The 25,979-nt window shown below is 43.0% G+C and overlaps 2 protein-coding genes and 1 pseudogene across 5 annotated transcripts; 1 reads left to right on the forward strand and 2 right to left on the reverse strand.

The window, feature by feature from the left end:
* The first annotated feature begins 58 nt into the window (after positions 1 to 58).
* LOC117396867 (BTB/POZ domain-containing protein KCTD20-like) lies at positions 59 to 8,119 on the forward strand. Of its 2 annotated transcripts, XM_059004668.1 has the most exons (9): positions 59 to 263; positions 515 to 571; positions 3,550 to 3,653; positions 3,847 to 4,003; positions 4,165 to 4,267; positions 4,534 to 4,654; positions 5,224 to 5,421; positions 5,684 to 5,794; positions 6,022 to 8,119. In XM_059004668.1, the coding sequence occupies exons 4-9, from the start codon at positions 3,882 to 3,884 to the stop codon at positions 6,318 to 6,320; spliced, it is 954 nt and encodes a 317-aa protein (XP_058860651.1). In that variant the 5' UTR covers positions 59 to 263; positions 515 to 571; positions 3,550 to 3,653; positions 3,847 to 3,881; the 3' UTR covers positions 6,321 to 8,119. The 2 variants fall into 2 exon arrangements, with proteins under 2 accessions (XP_058860651.1, XP_058860650.1); XM_059004667.1 differs by lacking the exon at positions 515 to 571.
* Positions 8,120 to 8,188: 69 nt separating this feature from the next.
* On the reverse strand, positions 8,189 to 21,780 carry LOC117396860 (serine/threonine-protein kinase 38). 3 transcript variants are annotated; one of them, XM_033995121.3, is made up of 14 exons: positions 21,700 to 21,780; positions 18,606 to 18,742; positions 16,730 to 16,781; positions 16,031 to 16,153; positions 15,704 to 15,787; positions 15,460 to 15,583; positions 15,039 to 15,193; positions 14,057 to 14,159; positions 13,402 to 13,463; positions 12,871 to 12,988; positions 12,201 to 12,324; positions 11,949 to 12,044; positions 11,585 to 11,679; positions 8,189 to 10,949 (listed from the first exon to the last, which is right to left on the reverse strand). In XM_033995121.3, exons 2-14 carry the CDS (start codon positions 18,734 to 18,736, stop codon positions 10,810 to 10,812), a joined length of 1,407 nt encoding a protein of 468 aa, XP_033851012.1. In that variant the 5' UTR covers positions 18,737 to 18,742; positions 21,700 to 21,780; the 3' UTR covers positions 8,189 to 10,809. The 3 variants fall into 3 exon arrangements, with proteins under 3 accessions (XP_033851012.1, XP_033851003.1, XP_058860649.1); XM_033995112.3 differs by having other exon boundaries at positions 14,042 to 14,159; XM_059004666.1 differs by lacking the exon at positions 21,700 to 21,780 and adding an exon at positions 21,417 to 21,663 and having other exon boundaries at positions 14,042 to 14,159.
* A 1,122-nt stretch (positions 21,781 to 22,902) lies between these two features.
* Positions 22,903 to 25,603, reverse strand: LOC117395035 (E3 ubiquitin/ISG15 ligase TRIM25-like; annotated as a pseudogene).
* Between the last annotated feature and the right edge of the window lie 376 nt (positions 25,604 to 25,979).

Consider the following 25,979-nt stretch of genomic DNA (forward strand, 5'->3'; position numbering starts at 1 on the left):
CAGAGACTGCGGTAGGCAGACAAGGACTCCCAGGGACTTTTATTATGACAGAGCGCTTGATGATTGCTCAGAGGCGAGGGGAGGAGAGATCGGATGCAAAAACAGAGAGAGCATAAGCAACGATTCAAATTCCTGAGCTGGTGCGGAGTGAGCTGGCAGTTTTTAGTTTTTTTTTTTCTTTCAAATTGTGTGCCTCCCTAGCTCTGAACAGGGAAGAGAATCTTCAACCATGCGTTCAAGCGCCGAGAAGACATGAGCATAAGGTAAGTGTGGTTATGTATAGACACGCTACAAGGCAGGGTGTATTATATACGCAGCTCCGACTGCCACGCTTCTAGTGCAAGTTGTTACCTTCAGGATCCGAAACGCGTACCGGTAACACGAGTTGCGTATACTGTCAAGTCATGCCGCCTTAAAAAGCCACCTTTTCAGAGCGATCATATCAAGTATCGCGATTTTAGAGTTTTGCTTGTATTTGTTTCTGATCTTTAAAGATCCGTTTTGTGTTTTTCAGGTAACATGCAGAATGCGTGACAGACACACCCAGTATCTACAGTCTCGTTCGTTTCAGGTAGTGTGTGTTACTGTAACATATGTTATTGTGATCTCCGCCTGTTAAAAACCATGTGTTTAAAAACGCTGTGAATATGAAAGAGAGTACTGCAAAAATACAGCACAGGTAGCTGCAGAATTTTAAAAAAAAGTATTTCTACATCAAACTTTATTATTCTATTATCGTATATAGTTATGGATGAGTGCAGACTGTCCCTGTGCTGTAACTCCCAGCGCTACACTTTCTAACCAGCTGTGCAAGAAAAGACCACATCATTTGTTGCAGACCTAGAACAATTAATATATAAATACACACACACACACACACACACACAAAGACAGCAGAGTGCACATTTCTCAGACTCCCTCAAGATGTGTCATTGATATCCTTTATATACCTCTGGGTGGGAGAATTTCAATCTCCGCTCAGTAAACAGTGCTATAGAAGCAATAGCTTTGTGCTTTAATTAGGTAAACAGCTAAGTGTGCATGTTCCCATGTGTGGTTCTGTGTTCCTTTTCTCTCACTGTTGTAAATGAATTGCATGTGTGGCATATTATGAAGTCACCAATTCAAGACTAATTTGACAGTTTTCCAAGATTTTCACTGTCAGTGGTTTGATTTCATAAGAGCAACAAATCAAAAACAGAAGCAATGGTGTGTTCAAATAAATGAGCACACGACTGTACATTTGATCTGCCTGCTGCAATGCAGTTGAAACAGCAGAAGACACGGGTCATATCCCCCTTCTCTACCGGTGTAAATATATAGATATTAGGACTGGCAGCTAACGCTGAAGATAGGCAGTGGAATGTAAGAGACTGAAAGGTGATTGGCGGGGTATGGGTTCTAGAACTCTCGCACAGCATGCTTACCTGGGTGCCAGCACCTGACAGTGTATTGTTCAAATTGAGCTGAGCTTCACTTTGCATGATCTCTCTGCCTCTCAATGTTATCTGAAGAGTTCAGGGCAGTTTGAATTGAAGGTGTGATGAGCTTGGTATCTGTCTGCTATCTGTCTCTTTAGTATGGAAATAGAGTCGGAGACAGAAGACAGGTCTGTGTGTGAGTTAATGCAAACCTGCCTGCAAACAGTTTAAACGGTTTGTTCATAAAATACATTTGAAAGCGATTTAAGTTAAAAGTTAGCATCATTTGTATATGTCTGTCCCATATGTGTCTGCACGCAGTGCTTCTGTAAAAATTCCCTTGACAAGCTTTTTTGACTTTCACCTTGGCTCCCAACGTGTGTCCTGCTTTGACTTATTAAAAACTTTCCACCCAGTGCTCTGTAATGGGACACGTCAGAGAAAGAAAAAAAAAAAAAACAGAGCGTTTCAGGTTTCGTGGTTGTTTGGGGGCAGCGAGAGGCTGTGGTGGGTTCTGAAGACAGAGAGGCCAGTGTGTGTGGGTGTGGGAGTGGGAGTCGGTGGGTGAACAGTGTCCACCAATCAGCTGCTTCGTCTGCTTACCAGGGATCTCTCAGCTCAGCATTCCAGTTTCAGTTTGAAAGTGTAAAGCTGCACAGTGAATTACAGATGACTCTTTTAATCTAGAACAATGTGGTGCAGGCTGTTCTATATATCTACATGCACACACCATTTTAAGATTGTGTGTGTGTGTTTAACTGTAGACCGCACACATTCCTAGAAAAAACAAAAGCAGGACAACTAAAAGCAAACAAAGTCTACAGATTTCAATAGAGATTTAGTAGATCATCTACTGTAAGAGAGATGGGTCTTCTGTTTCATCCCCCAGCTCTGTCTGTTAATATATAGTACAAAGGCATCCCTGCATAAGCATGTCGGGCATGTGAGAGACAGCAGAGGAAAATCACAGCAGGTTTAAAAGAACAAGCTGCTATTTCATCTTAGTCACAGGGCTCGGCTCGGTGTAGCATTTTTGTAAAATAATCCAGGGCTGGCTAGGCAAAAGGGAATGCGGTCACGCAATTTTTACAGCATTTATTTCCTGTTTCGTGTTGATTCACCTCCACAGCGGCCCCTGCTGGACAGAGATTGGCAGCGCAATGTCGCTTCTCCGATTTGGAAACTGTGCAGTTTGAAATACAGAATGTGAAGCATGGTGTTTTTTTGGGGTGGGGTGGTATTGCTGTTTAGCATTGCTTTGAATGTTTTTTTGAGATTCCTTTCCCAAGATAAAACAGGAATTTCCCACACAAAAGCTCGGCAGAAACAGCACAGGCAGCAGAGACCCACCCTGTCATTAGAGGATCCAGCTTAGCAGAAAAACAGGCTTGGGCTGTTGTAGGGAAAATACTCTGCAGACGATTCCTGAGCATCAAACTCCGGGCTTGGCGTTTTACTAGAAAACTGGTGAAACTGAACCTCTTCAGGCCTGTTAGACTGCATGACTGGAATAACTATGAGAGGGTTCAGAGACTCGGTGAGATCGGATGTAACATTTCACCCTCGGAGCGTGGTTAAGACAGTCCCAGGATCTCTCTTAACAAGCCTGAATGAAGGCACAGATTTTGTTGTTGTCTCACTGGCGTGAGTGGATTAACCCAGAATGATTCGCTCAATACAACAATTAGTCAGTTTAATAGTCATGCCTTCTTTATTAAACATCAAATCAGTATGCAAAAAGGGCATTGTAGGCATACATACCAATTTCAGGGATGACAGAGTGTGCAGTTTTCATCCAGCAAAGGAGCTCTGTGCAAGCCTTTTCATACCTGTCCTGTGGTCACGTCTTTAGTCTTTCTTGCAGAGCTGTTTTCTAGGGTAGCTTGATATCCCTTCGGTGCTCACAGTTTAGTAACTTTTGTTCATTCCTGCTGTGGTGGTCCTTCTAATAAGCAGGACTGAACCCATGCAGGCATGGAACAAATGGCATTCTGGGTTACAGTCTGGTTCAGCTTGTACCGCAGTTCATGTATATTGAAAACCTGCCGTCTTATTTCTCAGATTTTTAAAGAGGATTTCAGTTGGTAAAGGTCATTTTGAACATGCTCGCTCTCCTCTCTCTCTCCAGCTCTTGGACAAACAGCTTCAGTGAGGACCCCCAGACCGCTGAGCCCCCGAGTGAGGGGGAGAAAGGAGGGCCAGCCTGCTGGGACACTAGACAGGAAATCGCTGGTGAGAGAGAAGCATTCAGTCTCTAAGCTGCTGCTGTAAGGTCCTGTTCACATGCACAGGAAGTCGCAAATGCATGATAGCCTCATATGAGGATGCCAATGGAAAAAAAAAAAAGAAAAATCTTACTTATGTGTCCAAAACTACTTTTTTCAGTATTTCAGCAGTGTGACAGTAAAATGCTTTTTCCTTCCAGAGTCTGCAAACTGTGAGCTGCAGTGTGGTGTGGCGATGTCAGGCGAGGTGGGTACCAGGGCGCCCCCCTCGGAGTGGGTCACACTGGTCGTTGATAACATCCGCTTCACGGTGGACCCCGGGATCTTCACTGCGCACCCCGACACCATGCTGGCCAGGTAGGGCTGTCAGATCACTGGGACAGGCTGTGCAATCTTGGAGTACTGGGGACTCTTGTGGTTTTATTATGTTCCCAGAACCCCTTGATGAAATGCAGCCTTATTCTACACAGTTTGGTGTATGTTGTTGTGGAAGCTCTCTCTCTCTTTCTCTGTGTCAGGATGTTTGGTTCTGCCCGGCAACACAACTTCACCAGGCCCAATGAGAAGGGGGAGTTTGAGATCGCAGAGGGGATCAGCGGCAGCGTCTTTCGAGTCGTGCTGGTGAGTCTAAACCCCATCAACAGTCCATCCAGTCCATCCATCTGCTTTCATGTACTCATCAATTTCTCTCTCCTGCTGATCGAATCAACATCCCACAATACTAGCGGTCAGGTCAAGGGGATAGCATCTATAACCTAATGCACTCTGTCATGAGTTCTCAAGTAAAACTGTATGAATGCAATTCAGATTGACTTGGCTGATGCATGATGCACCAACGCAGGAAAGACCTGAACAGTTTTTCTGCCGTGTGTTTCTGTTTGTCTCAGGACTATTACAGGACCGGGGTGCTGCGCTGTCCCGACGGGGTTTCTGTGCCGGAGCTCAGAGAGGCCTGCGATTACCTCTGCATCAACTTCGACTGCAACACCATCACGTGCCGCGACCTCAGTGAGCACCCTGGGACTCTTCCAGCTCCAATCTCCTCTTGTGTCGATTCGTTCTGGCTGTATAACCGGCGCCAGTGAATGCTGTAATTGCAGCATCTCAACCTTTCCATGCACGGACCTCATAAAGGGACGGATACAAAAAAAATTATATTCTTTATAAGGGGAGATGTGGAAGACACAAACGCAACATTTTCAATGAAACATGTATTTATTATGTGTCCAAAACTACTTTTTTCCCCAGCTGTTTTCAATATTGCATGCATGAAAGGGTTACAAGTCAACGGCAGGTCATTATTTCACAAAGACGAGCACAGCGTGCAAAACTATTTAATAAGTGAACAATCTCCTTCGGTTTGTAAGACCAGGGCTGGGCACCTGGATTCAGGGGTAGTTCCTCGTGGCTTTAACCAGGGTCTAAAACCTTTTAACAAAGCTGCTCTAATCAGTAGCCTCCAGAGACATGTCAAGTTTGATGGATGGTTGTGTAACGCTGTTGGAACCTGGAGTGGCAGGGCTGTCTCCTGTGTGACCTGCCTGTGCTCTGAACCTGCCCCCCCTCTCTCCCCCCAGGCGCCCTGCTTCACGAGCTGTCGAACGATGGGGCGCGGAGGCAGTTTGAGGGGTTCCTGCAGGAGCTGGTGCTGCCGGTGATGGTGTCGAGCGCGCAGGGTGGGGAGCGGGAGTGTCACATGGTGGTGTTGACCGACGAGGACACTGTGGACTGGGATCAGGAGCACCCTCCGCCCATGGGAGAGGAGTACTCCCAGAGTAAGAGCACACTCTTTGCAGCACCCTGTCGAATGATCTCATTTTGCTTCATAAAGTCGTATGCAGGGTTTGCATTAAAGCATTGCACTCATAGTTGCTGTTATTTGGTATATCACGGTTGCCGAATCACTTGCTGTTAACTCCACTCGCATCCTGTGCTTTCTGATATTAAACTGCACTGAGGTGCTTGTTTCCAGGTTTGATCTCCCCTCTCTTCTGCTTGCTTTGTGCCCCCCCTCCTCCTCCTCCTCCTCCTCCCCAGTTGTCTACAGCACAAAGCTGTACCGCTTCTTCAAATACATCGAGAACCGGGAAGTGGCCAAGGCACTGCTGAAAGAGAGAGGCCTGAAGAACATTCGCATCGGCATCGAGGGTGAGTGTCCAGGTCAGATCTTTGCCCCTTGGCTGTGCTTCCCCTCGACTCACCCACTGAAGACACTGCCTACCACGTGCAGTGCAGGGGGCAGCCGTCCAATCGGGAGTTTTCAAATCCCGGTCATGCAGAGTTGCCGAACTTGTCTGGAGGCCCGCAGGGAGCACTGTATTTATATGTAAAAGTATTTTTATTTAATTTAAATTTATTTATTTATTTTTTTTAAGGGTACCCCACCTGCAAGGAGAAGGTGAAGCGACGCCCTGGCGGGAGGTCAGAGGTCATCTACAACTACGTTCAGCGGCCGTTCATTCACCTGTCCTGGGAGAAGGAGGAAGGGAAGAGCCGGCACGTGGACTTCCAGTGCGTGCGGAGCAAGAGCGTGCCCAACGTGGTGGGAGGGGGCGGGGGCGGGACCCCCTACAGCCACGCCCCCCACCATCCTCCGCAGGTGGATGAGCTGGACCGGCTCAATGGACCCAGCCTCCGCCTCCCCCCCTCCGAAATACAGGACGGAGATCTCTGACACAACCCAGATCAACCCTTTATCTGGATCAAGACCACACGCCAACATTAGCCCGCTGTGTTTACAGGGTGAAATCACCTGGATCCGTTTCCTTCAGTCTCACGGGTCTCTCCACTACATTGAGAGAGTCCCAGGCTGAAGATCCTCCTATTGGATGTTGGAGACGCCGGCTGTCGATCTGTGATTGGTGGACGCGATGTTCTGGTGCAGAAATAATGCAGCACAAAACATCTGGTTCACCTCATCCACTCCAAGTTGATTCACCGTTACACTTAAGCAAAGGATCTTATTTAGGAGCCAGATGAGAAACACAAACACCCAGAAATCTTGTGTAGCTCTTAAAATACGTTAATCTGTTTTAACAGTGTGCTTGTGAAACCAGGATTCAAAGTGCATCGGTCTGAAAGTAGGGTCTGGTGATGTGTCGACTGGTCATATAGAAACAGGATCAGTGTTTGATTGCAACAAGAGAACACCTTCAACAGTGGTCGTCCCCTGCTGGATTATATGGACTTGAAATATCTCAACATGCAGTTGTCTTCTTGGTAATTCCTGCTGCAGAGTTTGTTTTCACTCAGATAAACGCCCTGTCTGTCCAGCTCCTGTCTTTACCAGGCAGTGTAGTGTGGGGGGGGGACAGTCAGGCATGACAGCACTGACCCCCTCCGTTACAGTTACAAAAGCACGCTGTAATTCAAAAACGTTTTCAATTTCCGATGAAAAATGTGTTTTGCTAGGTATTTTCAATCGGGTCACCCCGAGCCTTGCCGCCCCTCCCCTCCTGTGATGATGTCATGTTGATCACGGCTTGATTGCTCTTTATTGACCGAACCTACCGGTGACAATTGAGCCGAAAGCGTAAGAAGAAAAACAAAAAGAAACAACAGGTTTGTAAGCACTAATCAACGCCTGTGAAACCAGCCTTGGTGTTTTTCTGTTTCTTTGGGCTCCTGGCTAGCAGTCATGCTATTGATCAAACGCACCGTGTTAACCTTGTGTCAGGAGCAGGCTTTGTTGTGTGAGAACTGGCCAGTGCTACATATTACACACGGATTGCTTTGAACGCCAAAGATTGAACTTGTATGGAGGGCAGTGCGTTGCAACGCCTGCTGCTGATCAAGGTTTATTAGGAAGCAAGGCTTACGAGTGATTGAAGACAGGTGTAAAATAATGAGTTTTATATTAAATAGTCAAGCTGCTTTCATAGTGTCACTCGCTTTGGTGTTGTTTCGGGTTCGATTAATGAAATGAATCAGAAAAATCTGCACTTTTTTTTTTGTAAACAATGACTGTATATATTTTTTACCAAAAAATAACAACGATAATTCAATTCAGGGTTTTTAGTGGTAGGAATTTTTATTTATTGGTGTTTCATTTAGCAGTGTTCTTGGTATTTACAAATCAAAATAACTATTCAGTTCCTGGTACTGTATTATTATTATTATTATTATTATTATTAGGGGTTTAGATTTAGTGAAAGAAAGGAAATAGGGTACTGGGCTACTCTCAGCACGTTATTATCAGTCAGACTTACAATGTTAATTAAATACAAATTGCAGAACACTAAGTGCAAATATATATTTAATTAGAGATATACTATATATGTATACTGAAATATGTACATTATTGTTATGCATACTATAGTCTATTAAACTGCTAAAGGCCAAAGATTACTGTTTAACGGAGTTGTTTTGCATTGTCTCGATTTAAAATCTTGCAGTGTTTATGCACAGTACCTGGAAAAACATTGTGTACAGCTCCTGTGATCATTCTGAAAATAAAGACGTTATATTAAGAAATTATCTTTTCATTTCTATAAAACAGAGGATAAAACACACTGCAAAAATACCAGAAAGCACACCTGGAACCATCGTTATACACAAGTGTTTATTGTATAGTTTAAGGGCTACCGTTACTTGGCAGCATTAGAAGCTCCTTTCATAGAAACAAGCTTTACTTTCTAGGCAGGTAAATGAAAATCGATACAGTTCAAACTTAACGAAAATCTAAATAAAATACCCAATACATAGCAACTACATTTATACATAATAAACTTGTAAGGCAGCCATATATAATATAACCCTATCAGAAGAAGTAGGGGGGAAAGAAGTCATTGGCCCGAGTCACAATGCTGGTGGTGCTGCACACAGAAAGAACCCTGTTTAACTGAACTGTGTTTTTGTTGAATAAAAACAAGCATTTAAAAAAGGGAAGTTCACACCCAGAAACTTTGCTACTGGTGAGAGAAACTCAACCAGTACAGAAAACAGAACAATCTGGATAAAAAGGGTTCTGCTGTGGATGCAGTGCAGGGATGAAAAGGAAGGCCAGGGTGGGAACATCGAATGGGCAACAAAAACTTAAATTACTTCTAGATTCGTTCCCTACTCCCATCTCTTAAAACTACGACAAGATACCAAGAAATAAAACCAAACGTACATTTACAAAGATTCAAACAGTCCCCCAGCTAGGAGACGCACACTCAAGCAAAGTCTGCCCCTGTTATTATTTACATTTCAAAAGCTTAAAAAGCAACCAATTCATTCATAAAGTAATATTGCCAGATAAACGGCTATTCTTTTTTTCTTTTAAAAAGGCAGGTTCAATATCTTGGTGAAGGGCAGCAACAAGCCTCTTTGAAAGGGGATAAATAAAACAGAATACAGACCATCTAAAATATAATACACATTATGGCATCTAGCACCCATTCTGTGATACAGCAAGCGACTTTCATGGTACGATAGACAGGCTGGTGGAACTGCAGCCGCTAACACCACACACAAATAAAAAAATTAAAAACTCAACAAAAGCACTTGCTCATATTACAGCTGGTGTGTTGCACCATGGCTCTTTGGCATCTGTACCTTTACAAAAAAAAAAAAAAACACAACAACAAAAGCAGCGTGCGAAAACTCTGTGGACCCTAAACCGAGACCTGACCCACTCAATTCCTTAATATGCTGGCGACTGTGAGAGACCCTCAAAACGCAAGACCAGAGTTGAGCTGTGAGGATTTAATGCTGCGTTGTACTCGTGAGGGGGCAGGACAACAGTTGAAACAGATAAGACTCGTATTCTTAGTGCTCATGAAATGCAGGACTGTCCAGGCAATGCTGAACCTCCTCTTCACCAGGTAACTCCTTTAGGTAGTTCAAATCAAGCCCTATGTATTAAATATGCACTACTCACATCCAGTAACTGTGCTAAAGCTTCTTTGACAGTCTGGGATAATTAGCCCATGCATGCTGGTCTACCCGTGCCTAACTCTGTCCCACACTAAGCACTACAGACTACACACCCTTTTTTTTTACAATGTTGGCCATTCACAGCCAAAATATCTACTCAAATGAAATATATAAATACAGCAAAGCCCTGGTTTAAGACCAGACCCATCTTAAAACTTAGCGATCAGATCTGTTAGAAAAGAGGTTTTCAAAAGATAACTTGAGAACAGGAGACTGCAATATAAATAATGAAATGCTATCCTCAAAATTAGATGTGGGTTCTTAGGGGTTTGAAATTTGATGAACGTATTTTTTGTACCTGTGCTACATTTCTATAGGGATTGATGCACATTACTGAGAAAGTCGGGGGACCGTCTCTCCCATTTTAAAGGCATTAAACGTTCAGTCCTTGTCCTTGTTCAGGACTAGCACAGTAGCTTAATAATAATAATAATAATAATAATAATAATAATTCCAACACCAACTACAGGTCCCATAGTCCTTTGGTGCAACTACGGAAATAACTCCAGTTACAGGAAAAGAAATACATATTGTGAGGTCTGTGTGCCGTACTTTAACTTGTATTTTCTTAGCAGAACCACGCATGTGCTATGATTTATAATTTTTTTAAAATATGCATGTAAAAATCAGATCCTCTTTCACCACTTGAAGGGAGAGTGTTACAATGAGTTAAGTCACAGTGTGCCAGTCCAACATTTTGCATATCTTCAAAAATTGGGTTAAAAATAGAAAAAAAATGAACTGGAGGAAACAGAACAGCCCTCACAAAAAAAGGCATGTTATAGATGACATCAGTATACCAAGAAAATAAAACTTTTAGGTTTGCATAGGAGTTCTCTCAGCACTGTCCAATGGGCAGCACCAGAAGACTGAAAGAATGGTCTTTTAAAGAGATGAACATTGCGGATTGCTTTGCTGGTTTCTATAGTCGGTGATATTTTTATGAAGCAGAAGGCAGTTTTGTTTTTTTTGTATCTCCTGGTATCGGCGCTCTGTTGAAATGGACATCAGGATCTGTGTAGAAGGTAAAGCCCTTGTCGTGTTCCGAGACACTGGAGCAACTTGATTTTAAGGCTCAGTTTCTGAATATCCAGCTGGGTTTGTGGGGGATGAAGCTCTCCCCAGCACTTCCATAGCTCTAGAGGGCATGAGAGGGCAAGGAAGCCCCTCAAAGCCCTTCAGCTTCAGACCGAAATGGTAAACAAAGTGAGAGATCGGAATCGGGTGCACAGGGGTCTCCCAGTTTATCTTTTTCCCGTCTTCATGTACGAAGGAATGGCCCCCCTTGCAGTCAGCCCCTCAAAGCGTTTGTAAGTGTAGTTGATGAAGACCCAGTCTTTGTTCTTGTAGTCAGCCTCAGAATGGTTACTCACTGCTAAGGGAGCTACAAAATAAAATAAAAGAAAAAAAGCATCATCGGTTGCATTATTTATGCATCCAACCCTTTGATCTGAATGTCTTGAATGTGGGTGTGTGTGTGTGGAGGTGACGACTGATGACTGTGTTCAGGATTTCTGAGCCATGCAGTAGTTTGAGATCACAGCTGCACTGGATGTATGGGATAGCAATCCTATGCAGTGTTTGGCTTCTGAGGTTAATAAAAACATTTACACACACAGCAGTTTCAAAAGCTGCAATTCCAGAAGCAGGTTACAAACATATGGCTCCAATGCAGTACGTGTGAAAGCATTACAGCACTCCAGGTTGCAATGATTCAGCTACATCTTTACTTTAAAACAGCCAATGCCTAGATGAATAACATTACTACTTGGGACTGTGTGACTGCTAAATAATTCCCTCCTTTCAGTTGTTTACACGGATAATAATAGTAATTAAAATAATAATACAGACCGGTCGCTCAGCATGTTAAAAACACTAAGCTTGCAAACATCCGCCTTCCTCCAGGTCTACACAAGTCCTGGCGGAGGGCTGAAGCAGGTGATGATAGCGTTCTGGTGTTCACAGAATTACAGTGCCTTGGCTTGGGCAAGCAGTGTCTCTAACGAGAAGGACCGTTACCTGGCGGCTGGAGGATGTCCGATTCTGGGAACTCGTCAAAGTTTGAAGTGTCATCGATGCTTTTGATTTCAATTGAGATCGCAGCAGGTCTTTCCCTATAAAAGAATACATAAAAAATAAAAACGATGCTCAATATATGAAACGTACACTGCGTTTAAACAGATAGGAACATTTTAAGGAGAATTAAAATTCCCACTGCATTTTTTTGTGACGTCAACAAGCAAATATTGGTGAGGGCGGAAGGGGGGGGGGATAAAGCCGTTTAAAATTCAAGAAAAATAAATGCTGCTTTAACAGAACGGGATGTTCCATTACAAAGTCTCAATCGAAAGCCAGAACTGTAATGAAAAGGAGGCTCTTTTACCTGATGTGGTCCAAGTCCAACGCCTCAAAGAAAGGGTTGCTCTTGATTTCTTCCACACCACCGGCTCCGATTCTGTGTTCTCCCTCGCAGCAGAATCTAAAAGGGAAGAGACAAGAGTCAGGAAAGAAGCCGGGTTCAGCACGGTCTTCATTTAACAATCACAAGCAAGTCAGTGAATGATCTGGGAGGCTGGTCCTGCCAGGTCCAGGGAGCCAAACAAACCCAGCAGATGAAGAAGACGCTGCGTGGTACCTGAGGATGAGGTCCTTGGCTTTCTCAGAAATGGGAACCTCGGGTGGAAAGATGAGGGTCTCCCTCCAGTTCATCACTTTCTTGTAGGTCTCCTGCGGTGTCTCGGAGCAGAACGGCGGGTAACCTGCCCAGAGGAGCAAAGCACTTTGGTTTAGATACCGGCCAGCACAGCATCTCCGAGAAGCACGCTCATTTCCCTGGTTAGAAAACCTGCGACGGGAATCAAAGGGAAGGGGTGCACAGCAAGCAGGCTAGTAAGAAAACGCCACGCTGTGCAGTTCAACTCATTAGCGGCTTTCAATGAGAGTCGTTTGGAACAGTCACTGTGCTTTCAATAAGATTTATAAAGAAAACTTTGAACAGGGACAGAGAAGATTAAGTACCAGCTGACACTCATCCACCATGTGCCAAACAGCCCCTTTCCTTTCCTTACAGAAGGCGGCCAGTAAGTTGAATATATAAATGGATTTAAAACACGTGAAACCGGTCTTGGAGATCTAATAAAGGGAGATTGTCCGGTGATTTTCATGGACGGGCCAGTCTTTATAAAGGAGCTACAGCAGTTGTCAATTGATTAGCTACTTCTCTATAGCCACGTTTGAGTAACATTAAATCACTACACACTTATTTTCTGTTATAGAAGAAAGTTGCCTCCCCTCCTCTCTCTTACCAATCAGCATCTCATACATGATGACCCCCAGGGACCACCAATCACACTGCTTGCTATACCCAGTCTGCAGAAACACCTCCGGAGCTATGTAGTCTGGGGTCCCCACTGTGGAGAAGGCCTGCAATGAGAAAGGGAGAACGTCACTGAAGAAAGAATCCCAGGGGAGGGTCCAGCAAGAGGAACGCGTCATCCTCACGTCTCATGTGGAGCGTCTGATGGCATGAGAGCAGAGCAACGACCCTCACAGCAGAACGAAGCCAGCCACGCTGCAGTCACACAGTCGACTGGAAGAAAAAGGGAACATCAGCTGTGGGCACGCAGAACCGTTTAGAAGGCAGACGCTCACTGAAGCTCAACACTGCAGGTTTCTGGCAGCATGACTCGCCTGGGCCCTGTTGAAAGTCCTATTTGAAGTCTGGACAAACTTTCTCTCCCAACATGCAACTGATCCACATAGGGTCAGAACAACGGTCTCTTAGCAGCGACTGGAGGTAAAAGCATGTCTATTTAAAGCATGTTGTTGATACTCACTAACTGTCTCCGGTTTCTTTTCCACGTTTCTGCTTTCCGCTTTGAGTTCATGTTCTGGAAGGCTGGGGAGTGGAAATAAGCAAAAAAACATTAAAAAAAACGTTACAGAGTATAGCACATGATCAGCAGAACAAGCACACAGAGAGCAAGCAAAGCAAACCTCTCAACTTAAATGCAAAAAACGTGTGCATTACAGCGGAACGGTAATTACAACTAGGCCTGTAAACAGATCGTGTGTGTCTGTGGAACTGCGTAATTACAGATGTGGACACCAGGGGGCACTGTATCTGCATTACATTTTGTACTTGCATTACTGTTATATTGAAGGCAGCATCCTTCTTTCTCTCAAAAGTACTATTTCTTGGATCAAGGTATTTCCAAGCCCCGGACACGTTCACACCAACATATAGCACATTAACTGGAATTCTTGTTAACAGCTTAAAATGATCACTGCACAAAGGATCTAGACGGAAAGGGAGAACCTGCACGACACCCTTGCAAAAGATTTTGCTCCCTGGCTTTTTGAATGCAACGTTCAGCCGTTGGTGATCAGCATCGACAACACCCAAAACACCACAAAACCACACTGAAAAAACTGCTACATCTAAACAAAAAAATGGGTAATGTTAAAGGTATGCACCGCTGTAGTCCTTACTGAAGTCACTGGGAAGACTGTGATTGAGATTCCTATAAAACTCTGTCCGGTGAGCTTTCTTCAGCCCTGTGCAGAGTCCAAAATCAGACAGCTTCACATGACCCTAACAAGAGAGAACAGAAGAGAGCTTTTACTTTATAAAATGGATTGCGTACAATACAGGCAGCTACCGACTGCATACTTCCATCCTGCTTATAAAAAAAAAAAAAAAACATACAAAGTGATACTGCTGAGAAATCAATTCAGGATCTTTCAGGGTTTTGCTGTTAGTCTTGCACGTAATCTCCTCAAAGGATTCCGTGCTTATAAGTTAGGATCCGCTCGAGCTGCACGGTGACTGGGGGAGACCACCGCAATCTCTGTGTGTCCTCACTGCTTACTGTCATGAGTAATGAAAGCACAGGGCTGCTTACAGTGCACATCTAAAGCCACGGTATTCATCAGCACACACAGTAATGCACAACGAAGAAAAGAAAACTGGTACTAACTGCCAATGCTTCAATGTTTTGATGTTTCTTACTTCCTCAGGAAGTGTGATGAAAGTGATGAGCACAGAAACACTAAACAGTTTGCAACCGCACTTCTCCGTTTTCTGTTATGTTGAAATATTATTACATCTTTATTTTACGAGCCACTTTTCCCAGACCTCCTGCCCTAATTTCTAAACTCTTAAGGACCATTGCCACCATAACCAAAAACCTCACCCCCTTGGACTAAGTACAGCCTTGCAAAAGCTAAATGGTCACAGCTCTTGTCTAGCTACGCAAACCAGGAAAATCTCAACCCAACAAAACTTCCCAAGTAAGCATGACTTGAATGTCTAGCGGTGTGCCAACAGCCCCTCTACATTGGGACACTACACAGTTAAAAGCTTTTTGTGGTTTACAGCATATTTTCTCAACATCACTGCAACTTATAGGAGAACTAAACTGCTCTCCCAAATTCGTGTTTGCATATTTTTATTTTGCATATATATATATACCTTACTATCGAGGAGCAGATTATCTGGTTTGATGTCCCTGTGTATGAACCCCATCCTGTGAATGGAGTCGATGGCCAGCACAGTCTCTGCAATATAAAACTGCGTCTCCTCTTCAGTGAGGGTGTCTTTCTTCATCAGGAGGGTCATCATGTCACCTGGGGCGAGGGGGGAGGAGGAAGGGGGGAGGAGGGGTGCAAAGAAAGAATGGAAAAGAATCAGGAACACAAACAGAAACTAATTAAGAAAACAAAGTGCGACACCAGTAGGTGGATATTCGCTGCTTAGTATTGTGTGGCTGCTGTCCACCAAGACCCCCTTTTCAAGCGACAGGATGCATTCTGGAGAGGTAATGTGAAGTGGGGGGATGGGGGGGGGGGAAGACTCTCATTCAGTCCCTTTGCAACACAGCCACCCAGCTTACCCCCCGGTAGAAACTCCATGATCAGGTAGAGATTCAGCTTGTCCTGGAAGCTGTAGAACATCTTCACCACCCAGAGGCTGTCTGCTTCCACCAGGATATCCCTCTCCGCTCGGATGTGACCCACCTGCCGTTACAACAGGAAAGCTATTGGGGGGGAAACTCCAGTACTGGGGACGGGGTTCGATTGGACAGGTTTTGAGCGCAGCGCTGTGCAGCTCACAAGCTGGACAGTATGGTCCCGTACCTGCTCCTTCTCCAGCATGTCGGCTTTACGCAGGATCTTCATAGCGTACACATGGCCCGTGTCCTTCTTCTGAACCAGGCGCACCTGGAATAAAAAGATAAAAAGCAGCATGAGCAGATACCTGGTTTTCATTCAAAGCGCTACCTATGTGGCAATAATAACGTGACTAGAAGCATTTCGCATACTGAGGAGGATACATTTCTGCAGGGCTTGATTTATAAAAACGGTCCTCAGTTATCACTGCAATAACAAGACAGAATAGAAATGCGCGCGGCAATGGTAAGAGGACTCTGCTCATGCAAGCGCTTCAAGGGTTAAGACCGTTACCTCTCCGAAAGCTCCTCGACCTATGACCTTCAGAGACTCAAAGTCATCCAGCCCGAGTCGAGTTCTCTTGAGCCTCAGAAACTCCGTCTCTTTCCGGGCATGCTGTGATCTTCTTATACGCTTCTGAAATTCACCACAAAACGGGAAAATAAAAGAGCTTTTACTTTTTTTAAATGGCTTGCATACAATCCAGGCAGCTACCGACTGCATATTACCATCCTGCTTTTAAAAAAGTACAAAACGATATTGCAGAGAAATCAATTCCGGATCTTTCAGAGTTTTAATGTTAACATTGCATGTCACCTCTGCATAAGATTCAGTGTGTCTACTTCTGCTTAGAAGTAAAGTTAGCTGAAGCTGCACGTCGCTGGGAGAGACCACCACAATCTCTTGCTTGCTGTCATGATTAATGAAGGAAGCAGGGCTGCTTACAGTGCATATCTAAAGCCACGGTATTCATCAGCACACACAGTGCTTAATTACAGGAAACCTGCACAAAAGTATTGAACAAAGAAGGAAAGAAAACTGGTATAAATTGCCACAGCTTCAGAGTTCCAGTTTTTTTTTTTTTTTTTTAATAAAATAAAAAGGCTCCGGTCTAGACCAGGTCCATTCTATTCTATTAATACCCCGTCTCAAAGGAGAAGGCGGCTGAAAATGTTCTGCAGTCGAAGGAAACACAGAACAAGGACTCCATACCTCCTCGTCGACAAGGCCTTCCTCGTCCATCACCTTTTCCAGTTTCTGCTGCCTGAAACAGAGCCGGGCAAGGACAATTAGCCATTCGGTGTCAAGATTCAACAGTGCATAACTAAGCCATCAGATCCTGCTGTAGCCTGAAGCTGTAATAAAAAAAAATGAACGGAAAAGATCTCCCAGCTAGCTGTACCAACTTTAAAAAGATGAGAAGATCACGTGTCGCAAAATAAATATTTTAATATAATAATACATTTGTCCTTTGGGAAACAAAAACGTGCTCCCATTGTATTTGCAAGCAGAAATCCATACAGGACGACTATATATATAAAAAAAAGACCAATATAACTTTTCTGGGGGGTGAAGTTAAGATATGGAGGATCCGATCGACAAGCTAAACAGCATGTCTGTGGCTGACATTTACACATTAACATGACTAGCTTTTATCAAGAGATTTAAATCATGCAATATATGTTTGAATGGCCACTACTGAAGGGGGATAACTGGCTTGCAATAATAATAAGGCCAAGGTGCACTTTGATAACAGCCAAACACAACATGCTTGTTTTTCTTCCAGTATAAATATTCTTTGTTTCTGCTTCCTCTCCAGAGTAGCACTGGCATGCAGCCGCCACAGGCTAAGAGTTCAATCTATTTTGTACCAGCAAAGTTTCCTCTTTGGGCTCAGGGAACTGACAGAAATAAACTCATTTTATTATGGACTTCAGCTTGACTGGAAATTCCAGCTCACAGGTTCGACGCCTGAGGAACCTGCAGTGCTCGAAACAACTAAACCAGGGGTGGGAATAAGACTCCTATTGCGCAGCAGTGTCAACCATTCCAGGTTTTACAACCAGTGTGATTAGCCAGAGTGTATATGTAACAAGCTCAGGTGTGTCTTATTAAACTCAAGCGGCTATGCAATGAAAGTCTTATATTATACAATGCAGAAAGGCCGCTTCCTCGGTGTGTATTTTGGGTGTTTTTGTATTAGGAATAATAAAGAAAAAGGTAGGAGAAGAGCAGAGATGACATTCAGAAAAAAATATCTAAAATCAAGAGAGATTATATTTACAGAATTGTTGCAAGCGTTTTCATAATAATCCAAGAAACAGGTGATTTATTTATTTATTTTTTGTGTATCGAGTTTCCGCTGGGTTTTCTGTTTGCAGCGTATGGAAATAACTCTGCCAGGTCTTCCAATCCGCACTGTGTAGGTCTAGGAAAAAGAAAGCACGATTTGCATGTTAAATCCCTGGATCTGCCTGGTAATGCCAGAGTGCGCCGATGCTTCTGCATCAAAGTTGAGGTCCATTGTTGGAGAAGCTTGGAACTGAGCCTAGCCCGGGGATATGGGTTCGATATAGCGGTCTCTGTTTTGCATGCGTTTGTGGGAATGAAGCATTTTTGTTACCACTTTATTAAATCGCATGGTCTTCTATGGGGTCTAAAAAATGACAGATCACCAGGAAAGGGGACAAATCACCCCCAAACCAGCAAATCACTTTTTTTCTCCCCGTAATTGAGTAAACGAGTTCTGTAACATGAAGCCTTTTACTGTGTTGTTACAATGGGAGGCAGAAATAGTGCTGTCTTTCTTAAACTGTTCGAGATCAGAATTCTTTCAAGAATGAAAAAGGAATGCATTTTTTTTTTAAAATAAATTTTGGGGTGTACTGCACCCAAATAACAAGGATTAACAGTTGCTCTTGTCCTGGAACCCTTTAAGAACCAGATTTTTTTCGGAGTGATTTTCAAATCATTTTTAATGCCTCAACATTTTTTCTTAACAGGGTTTAAGACAAACACATTTTGCACTTGACAAAAAAAAAACAGTTTTAGTCGAATGTCTTATTAACACGGAATCTCCGACGGGTACCTCATTTCTCGCTCCTCGTGCTGCGCTATCAGATTGCTGTAGAAGTTCTCCAGCGTCACTTTGGCCATAGTCACCCGTTCTTTGGTGTGGTTACTCATCGAGGAGCAGGATGTCTGACCTGTCATTGCCATGGTTACCTGCAAAACACCAGACAACAGCCACACCATTGTTACAATAGGAAGACTGTGCAATGCCAAACTGGGAAAGGCTGGAAATAGAAGACATATGGTTTAGGAGAAGATGCCATTCCCCTGACAAAATGGGATTCTGACTTCACACCTACTGAAAAGTCCTTAACAGTTCGCTTGCGCCCCTAGTCCCTTTATGTCCTGGAAACATTCAACTATATAAGTAAAAGCTTAGCAATGGCTTCAAACGGGCTCAGAAATAAAGTGTTCTAGTTTCACCTTTGTGGTTTCTGTATTAACGGATTAAACCAGCTTTTATCCTGCACCCAAAGAACATTGGAGATATTTGAGTTCCTCCTGTTATTGGTGCAATTTACTCAAATTTTACTGGATTTCGTTACACTCTGTGCATTTTCCGCCCCGTATAGAAAACAACAAACAGAGATTTGTGTTCACGCCTGAACATTACCAAAAAAAGTTTTTTAAAAACCTCCTGAGCCACATTCCTGTGAGCCGATTTCTGCACACCTTATCTGAGGCAAACTGCAGAGCGGCTCAGACACACTCCCGCCTTCACCATGTTTATGTTCCTTCTCTTTCCAGTTATTGCAACACAGATTGTAAAACCATAACACTGACAGTGCACACGAATAGCGCGCGTGTGTCTGTGTGTGTGTGTAACTGTATCCTTCATAGACCTTGTAAACACCAGGATACACACAATTAAGAGCGTTTAACAGGGTTCCAATACTGGACGCTTCACCGGGTCGCTTTAGTGCAGGGTTAGAACTTTATTTCTGTCTAACTGTGCTAAGCATATAAAGCACCATTAGGGCTGCAGCTAAGCATGCAGAGGAGGCACAACAAAGAAACTGTGAAAGACGTCACCAGCACCACACAGTCTGGAATAAAAGCACAGGCGATTGAAACACAGACAATGCACCAGACTACACGTCTTAAATAAACGATGCATGCCTGACCTCTGCATAGCCAATCATTACGTTGGCAGCCCTCTGAAAGGGCGTGGCCAGGTACCCCTTCATTCTACTGTAAATATAAAGGCATCCTGTCATAGTGTCAGCACAGCGTTGCTGTGTAACCGTTCGTTACCTTGGATTGGACCGCTTCCATCTCAGCATCTAATACATCAACCATCCCAGTAAAATACATTAAAAATCATCCTGATTCATGACTTAGATTCTTAGGCACGACATATAATGCCTGGTTAATGTTGGTTGGATAAGCTGCTTTTCTGTAGTGCTTATTTTTTTTCTGTGATGTCAGGGCAGAGTACTTGATTGCAGTCCTTGAAGCCTTTGGTAAATTGACTTGTATTGTTAAGGGTTTAGTGCATTTCCAAGAAACGCATCCTATGAATGAAATGGCTCTTCTATTATTAATTCTCAAAACTGGAACGAGCATCCAGAGTATCACAAGATTAGCGAGGACTTATGCAATATTTGTTTTTTTAAAACTTGTTAGCACTCCTGACCTGCACGCCTTGTTATTTACAAGAATGCAGATTTGTGCAAAACTAGATCACAGAGTTTCCATTGACAGGTTACCCTCAGAAGGGCGATGGCAAGTCCTGTGTTCCATGGAGAAGGGGGGTATCAGCACATGTGGGCTCCACTTTAATAAGTTAACAAAAGACGAGACATGAAATGAACAAGATAAATAGATCTGCTCGGCTGGCTAGCCTCGGGTTTCTAGAGGCATTGATGTAACACTGCAGTTCGGTATGCAGTCTGAAAACAAACACAAGGAACGCTGAAAAAAACAACAGGCAGGGCCTCCCTAGACAGAAAGATTTGCATATTTTTTAATATACATAGTTATCCTGATACTGACTATTCTAGTATTTGCTTCCTAAAAACAATATTTATAACTGAAACATATTTAAGCCAATGGTTTTCAAAGTGTACTAACTGGACTAGTAAAACAAATTATCTACCGGATTTCAGCTTCAATCAGCTACAATACATTGCATTACAAACAGAAAATGATGGGAAGTCCAGTATGTATGGTGCATACATCTACTGTTCACATATCACGGGTATAATGTGAATCAAGCCATTTCCCAAGGTTTTTGCTAATCAGGGTCTGTGAAACCAGCCCATTTACGTCACATAAAGTTTATATCAGCAAATCTCTGTTCACCTGGATCGGAATTCACTGCCAGGATGGATTTCTGGACCTTTTATTTCTCGGCTAAATACCTCGGTGTCGTCTTAATTGTTTCGTTGCGAAATAAAAACAGCACCACACCCTGCATTTTTATTTAATCATAATGTCTGTAATGTACGAGCAGCGACAATTGGTTTGTTTTTAGCAATGAAATGACACGTTTATGCAGTTTTTGCGACATCAAGAAAAAAAAAGTATTTTTGAACAAGCAAAATGCGAAACCGCGATATTTTGTTGGTCTGTTTTTCGACATAAAACAAAGGGTTCGCATCAGACCAAGAAATACCGAGCTACAATAAAAACACAAACATTTTAAAACTCTTTAATCGTAAAACTTTCCATGTTTGTCAGTCTGAATCCGACCAGCTCGTCAGCACACGCTTGTAAAAGCACAGTAGTCATCCTTTCTTCATCCTGTTGACTTGTATTATGCTACTGCGTTTAATAAAGTACTTAAAAACACCGCAGTTTATGCGAATGTATTATAATTGCAAACCTCGAGGCGCGTTCACATTCCTTCCCAGTCCGTGTCAAGTTTATTCATGTTGTCAGTGTTACTGGTCGCGCAGGTAAGGAGCCATACTCTTAAATTAGACTAAAAAAAAAAGACTTAGCTAACGGTTATGCGGACTTCGTAACTTCGCCACGTCTGGAGCACCAAGCTCTCTTAGTTTCGTTCCAGTTCATTTTCAAACGGTTTCTCCGGCGCCTGTGTGTTTTAAATCTCCTAAGAGAAATCCTCTTACGGTCAGTTTTATCGTTATTATTGTTGTTCTCACCTCTGAAAGTTCAGCCACACAACCGTCCGCTCTCCGCTTCCCCTTCGCTCAGTGGCGTATGCGCCTGCGTGATGACGTACCTGAACGTCTCCCAAACCTTACGCATGGCGTCACTGCGAGGCGTGCTGTAACCATGGTGATAAAGACGGGCCTATATTATTATAGGTTCGAGCGCAGTTTTGGCAGCAACTGGAATCAGGGTTTGAAATTTGCACGGACGAAAAATTAAATAAATTAAATATGTTTTACAAACTCTCTTAAACAGCCGCATTTCAACCGGAAATGTTTTGTAAAATTCTACTAGCAGTCAACCATCTCTAGGATTTGAGTTCGTATTTAACTGTTTGGTTATTTATGACCATGAAGTTAACATAATTAGGCGTCGATACACATACTCTTATTAATTAAACGCTCTATGACGATACTAGAGGAAATTATGATGCCCTGTGTGTCATATAAGTTAATGTATTCCATGCAACACCATAACACGAAATGTTGTTGTATTATTTAGATTTATACTTTACATTAGGAATGTGTTTTTAAACTCTTTGTACGAGACTTTTTAACATTGCGTGGTGTTTTACATTTGAAACCAATACCCGCTATTCTGTGCCTGTTAAAAATACATTTTGTATATGTCGTTTTTTTTTTGTAACGACAGATCAGACAGTCGGGTAATGCTGCTATAGTGACGCCGACCGCTAACACGACAAGGTAATATATTTGAAGATAAGTAAAGCTACACTATTCCACATAACAATGTTCAAATACACACACACACCAAAATAACAAAATAACTGACACGCGTGTGTACTTCGTTCTTCTGTTGTTCTGCAGACTAACATGACCAGATTGCTCACAGGCAATGGATGTGATGGATAGCTGGTAACTCGAGCGCTACAGCAGGATTGTGAAGCATCTCGCCTTGTCTCACAGTGTCCTCTAATGGCAGGATAAGGAATTACATCTTCAAATGGTGATTTACCCTTTGCATGAAAATTAGTCACTTATATTTGAATATATATTTTTGTTGTAAACGTTTTATAAATACATGTTTAGCTGAGTCCTATTTGTTTACAGGTGAGCTGCTTCAGTCACATTGGCTTCTCCCCCACTTGAATCCGTGTAGTGTTGTGCACTGAAACAAACCAGTATATTATAAATCTCCAACATAATGTATAGAAATCGACAATCAATGAACAAAGCTTTTTTTTTATTGAACAATTTAAAATCTGACATTATTTAAGGAGCCGTTTTAACAGTGGAAATAAACAAAAGAAGACGCAATTGCTACTCATTGAAAGCAAATGTAGATACAATGTATTTCCTCGTTCCTGGAATAACTACACAACTTCAAGACATTTGAAATAGTAAAAGAAACTGTAAATGCAGTGCCAAGCACTTAGATTAGGGGAAAGGCTGCATGTTTGCAAGTATTAAGGTCATAGTGTTCAGACTTGCATTTATATATATACAATAAAACAAAAACAAAGAAAACAATAAGAATAACAATAGAATTTACACAATATTAAACATTGCCTGGCCCCACAATTTTTATTACTGGTCATTACTTTTAATTTAAATGGAGAGGTACCCAACCCTTATATAAAAGGAGCTATATCAGAAACACACATATCAACAGCAAGGACATGAATAAGACGTGTGTGCTGTTTTAAACTTGCTTTGTTGTGTTCCTTATGTTTCCTGTCTATGTTTAGGGACGTTATCCTTGAAACGACTTCTTACAGTTATCCAAGATGTGGATGTAACAGACTGAATCCAGAACGCTGGATAAACTGGTTCAGTGAATCTTGTTCTGAATGTGTGCAGACGGGTCTGTTTATCAGTTAGGTTGAGAAACGTCAGAGTCCCTGCATCATAATGTAGGTGCACTGCAAGCCTGGTGGGCTGGGTGGACACCTGAAGGGGTGTTCCCACATTGTTATGGCAAACAGAGAGCTCATCATGGAATTTAAGAGTCCAGGATGCAGCATTGCACCCTAATTCAGCATCTGTACCACTGCCTTTCCGACCCATACTCTTATAACAGATCCCCACATGCCAGTAACCTTCCCCTGTGTCCAGCTCCCAGTAATGCTCTCCAGATGAGAAGCCCTGGAAACACAGGACCTGACGCCAGTGATCAAACCTCTCTGGGTGGTCAATGTAAGCTTGTTTTGTAGCAGTGTATCTGACAGTCTTGAGATCATCAGAAAGCATCAGTTTAGGATGAGCTGTATTGGGGTCTAGTATGAGCTCTGAAGAGAGAAATAAAACCTTCAGATCTTGATGTGCCTTTCCCATTTCAGCTTGAAATTCAACAAACTTATTTTCTAGATCTTCAAAGAGTTTTCTCTTGTTCAGGTCTTTTTCATCAGGTTCAGTAAAAGGTTTCTCCAGCGCTTCTGTGAGTTTTGTCTGGATTTCCTGGTGCTTCTGAATGAACAGGAATTCATCAGTTTCAGTCAAGACAGAGTCAGCTTGCTGCTGGATCTCCTTGAAGAGATGATGCTGTTCAGTGAGCTTGCCGGTGCTGTGCTCCAGACTGTCCACAAGGAGGCGCTGTTCTGCTTCAATCATTTCCGTCATCTGTTCTTTGTACTTGTTCACAAGTTGAATGATGTTGTTAAAAATGTCCAATGCATTCTGCTTCAGTTCTGCGTTGGCAGCTTTAACTGAGGTTTCGTTCTGTCTCGCCTTCTCTAAGAAGCCTCCTGCTTGTTTAAGTTTCTCTGTAATTTTTTTCACTTTTGATTCCAGTTCTATCCTCAGTTCAGAATGGGCTGTTTTGAAGCTTTTCACATTGTGATTCTTGTGCTCACCTTCAATGGTGCAGGAGACACAGATGCAGGACTTGTCCTCAAAACAGTAATACTTTACAGCTTCGTCATGCTTTGAGCATTTCCTTGCACTGAGGTCTGACGTGGGCTCCACCAAGGCGTGGCTTTGAAATGTTTTTTTTTTCCAAATGCGGTTTTAAATGGAGAGCACACATTGAAATCTCGCACTTGAGACACGTCCTGACAGCTGGGTGTGGGGTCTCCAAGCACATATCACAGAGCACCGGAGAGGAGGGACTCTCACTGGCTTTGAATCCCTCCACAATACTGCAAAGCTTGAAGTTTCTCCGCAGTGCAGCTTTCCCCTTGTACTCATGCCGGCATTCAGGGCAGGTGTGCTGTCCTCTCCCAGCTTCTCGTTCAATCACTCTCTCGATACACGAAGCACAAAAGTTGTGACCACAGGGGAGCACAGCCGGCTCGGATAAGAGCTGCAAACAGATAGGACAGCTCAGTTCTTCTCGAAAGAGACTTTGTGGTTTAGACTGAGCCATGTTGCTGTTCCTTGTAGCGTACGCAAGTAGGAGAAGACGAAAGTGAAGGTAAACTAACAGCAGGAACCAGCTGCACAAAACGCAGAGGGAGTGGCTGCAAGTTAAGGAAGTCTGATGGTATGCAAGAAGGGACAAATTACATGCGTTTTATTGTGTAAGATATTTTGTGAACGCTTAACCAAGCTTCTGCTCCCGTGTAAAGTATGCACCCCTGTTTTGTAAAAGCAATGAAGAAACTTTCAGATTGAAGGGCTCCTATGTGCTTTAATCATGAACAGAATCAATCTCAAGAAATCTGTCCCCTGACTGTTTAACACCCTGAGCCGAATGAAAAGACTGTGAAGCCAGAGTGGAGTAGAACAGCTTTAGCTCTAGATGGCATTGTGTGCATTTCCTTTATGTGCAGTTCAGTAAGGTCTACAAATAATCAAGGCTGTGAATGAGCTATTCTTTGTGCACATGTGCATCTGATTTGTGGGGTAGTGCAGGTCCAAACTGGGACTGGTCAAACAGGTAGAAACAGATCAGCAGTAGATAGATTTATATACAGGGTTCTGGGACAGAGAACGTCTGTGTGTGAGAATATCTGCACCTATAGAAGCAAAGTCTGTTTACTCTCCTTGAGCGTCGATATAATGATGCGTTATATATGTCTGTGTGTGTGTGTGTGTGTCTAATAGGTTAGTTAATTGAAGACTATTCAAACTTTTTATTATCAGATTTCTGAAAATCAAAACACAGAAATGTTATCAGGACCATTAACAGGATGAATGTCTCCAGAACAAAACGTTTGTTTGGTCAGAATAATATACACAAATCAGAAATGATACACACACTACAGTAAACAATAAACAGCATACAGTACCAGACCTGGGCCAGTTACAATGACAGCAGAATCGTTTGCTGAAATCACAATAATAACTGCAATGCTAATTGTGTTCAATTA

The sequence above is a fragment of the Acipenser ruthenus genome, chromosome 30 (genome assembly GCF_902713425.1).
Source record: "Acipenser ruthenus chromosome 30, fAciRut3.2 maternal haplotype, whole genome shotgun sequence".
NCBI classification, from domain to species: Eukaryota; Metazoa; Chordata; class Actinopteri; order Acipenseriformes; family Acipenseridae; genus Acipenser; species Acipenser ruthenus.

Coding starts and splice junctions, on each gene's coding strand:
- LOC117396867 (XM_059004667.1), top strand. Junction 4,655..5,223: donor CATCACGTGCCGCGACCTCA/GTGAGCACCCTG, acceptor CTCTCCCCCCAG/GCGCCCTGCTTCACGAGCTG. Junction 5,422..5,683: donor GGGAGAGGAGTACTCCCAGA/GTAAGAGCACAC, acceptor CCTCCTCCCCAG/TTGTCTACAGCACAAAGCTG.
- LOC117396860 (XM_033995112.3), bottom strand. CDS start 18,736: ATGGCAATGACAGGTCAGACATCCTGCTCCTCGATGAGTAACCACACC. Junction 15,584..15,703: donor ACATGCTGGAGAAGGAGCAG/GTACGGGACCAT, acceptor TTGTAACGGCAG/GTGGGTCACATCCGAGCGGA. Junction 12,045..12,200: donor GCCAAGGACCTCATCCTCAG/GTACCACGCAGC, acceptor CTTCCCTTTTAG/ATTCTGCTGCGAGGGAGAAC.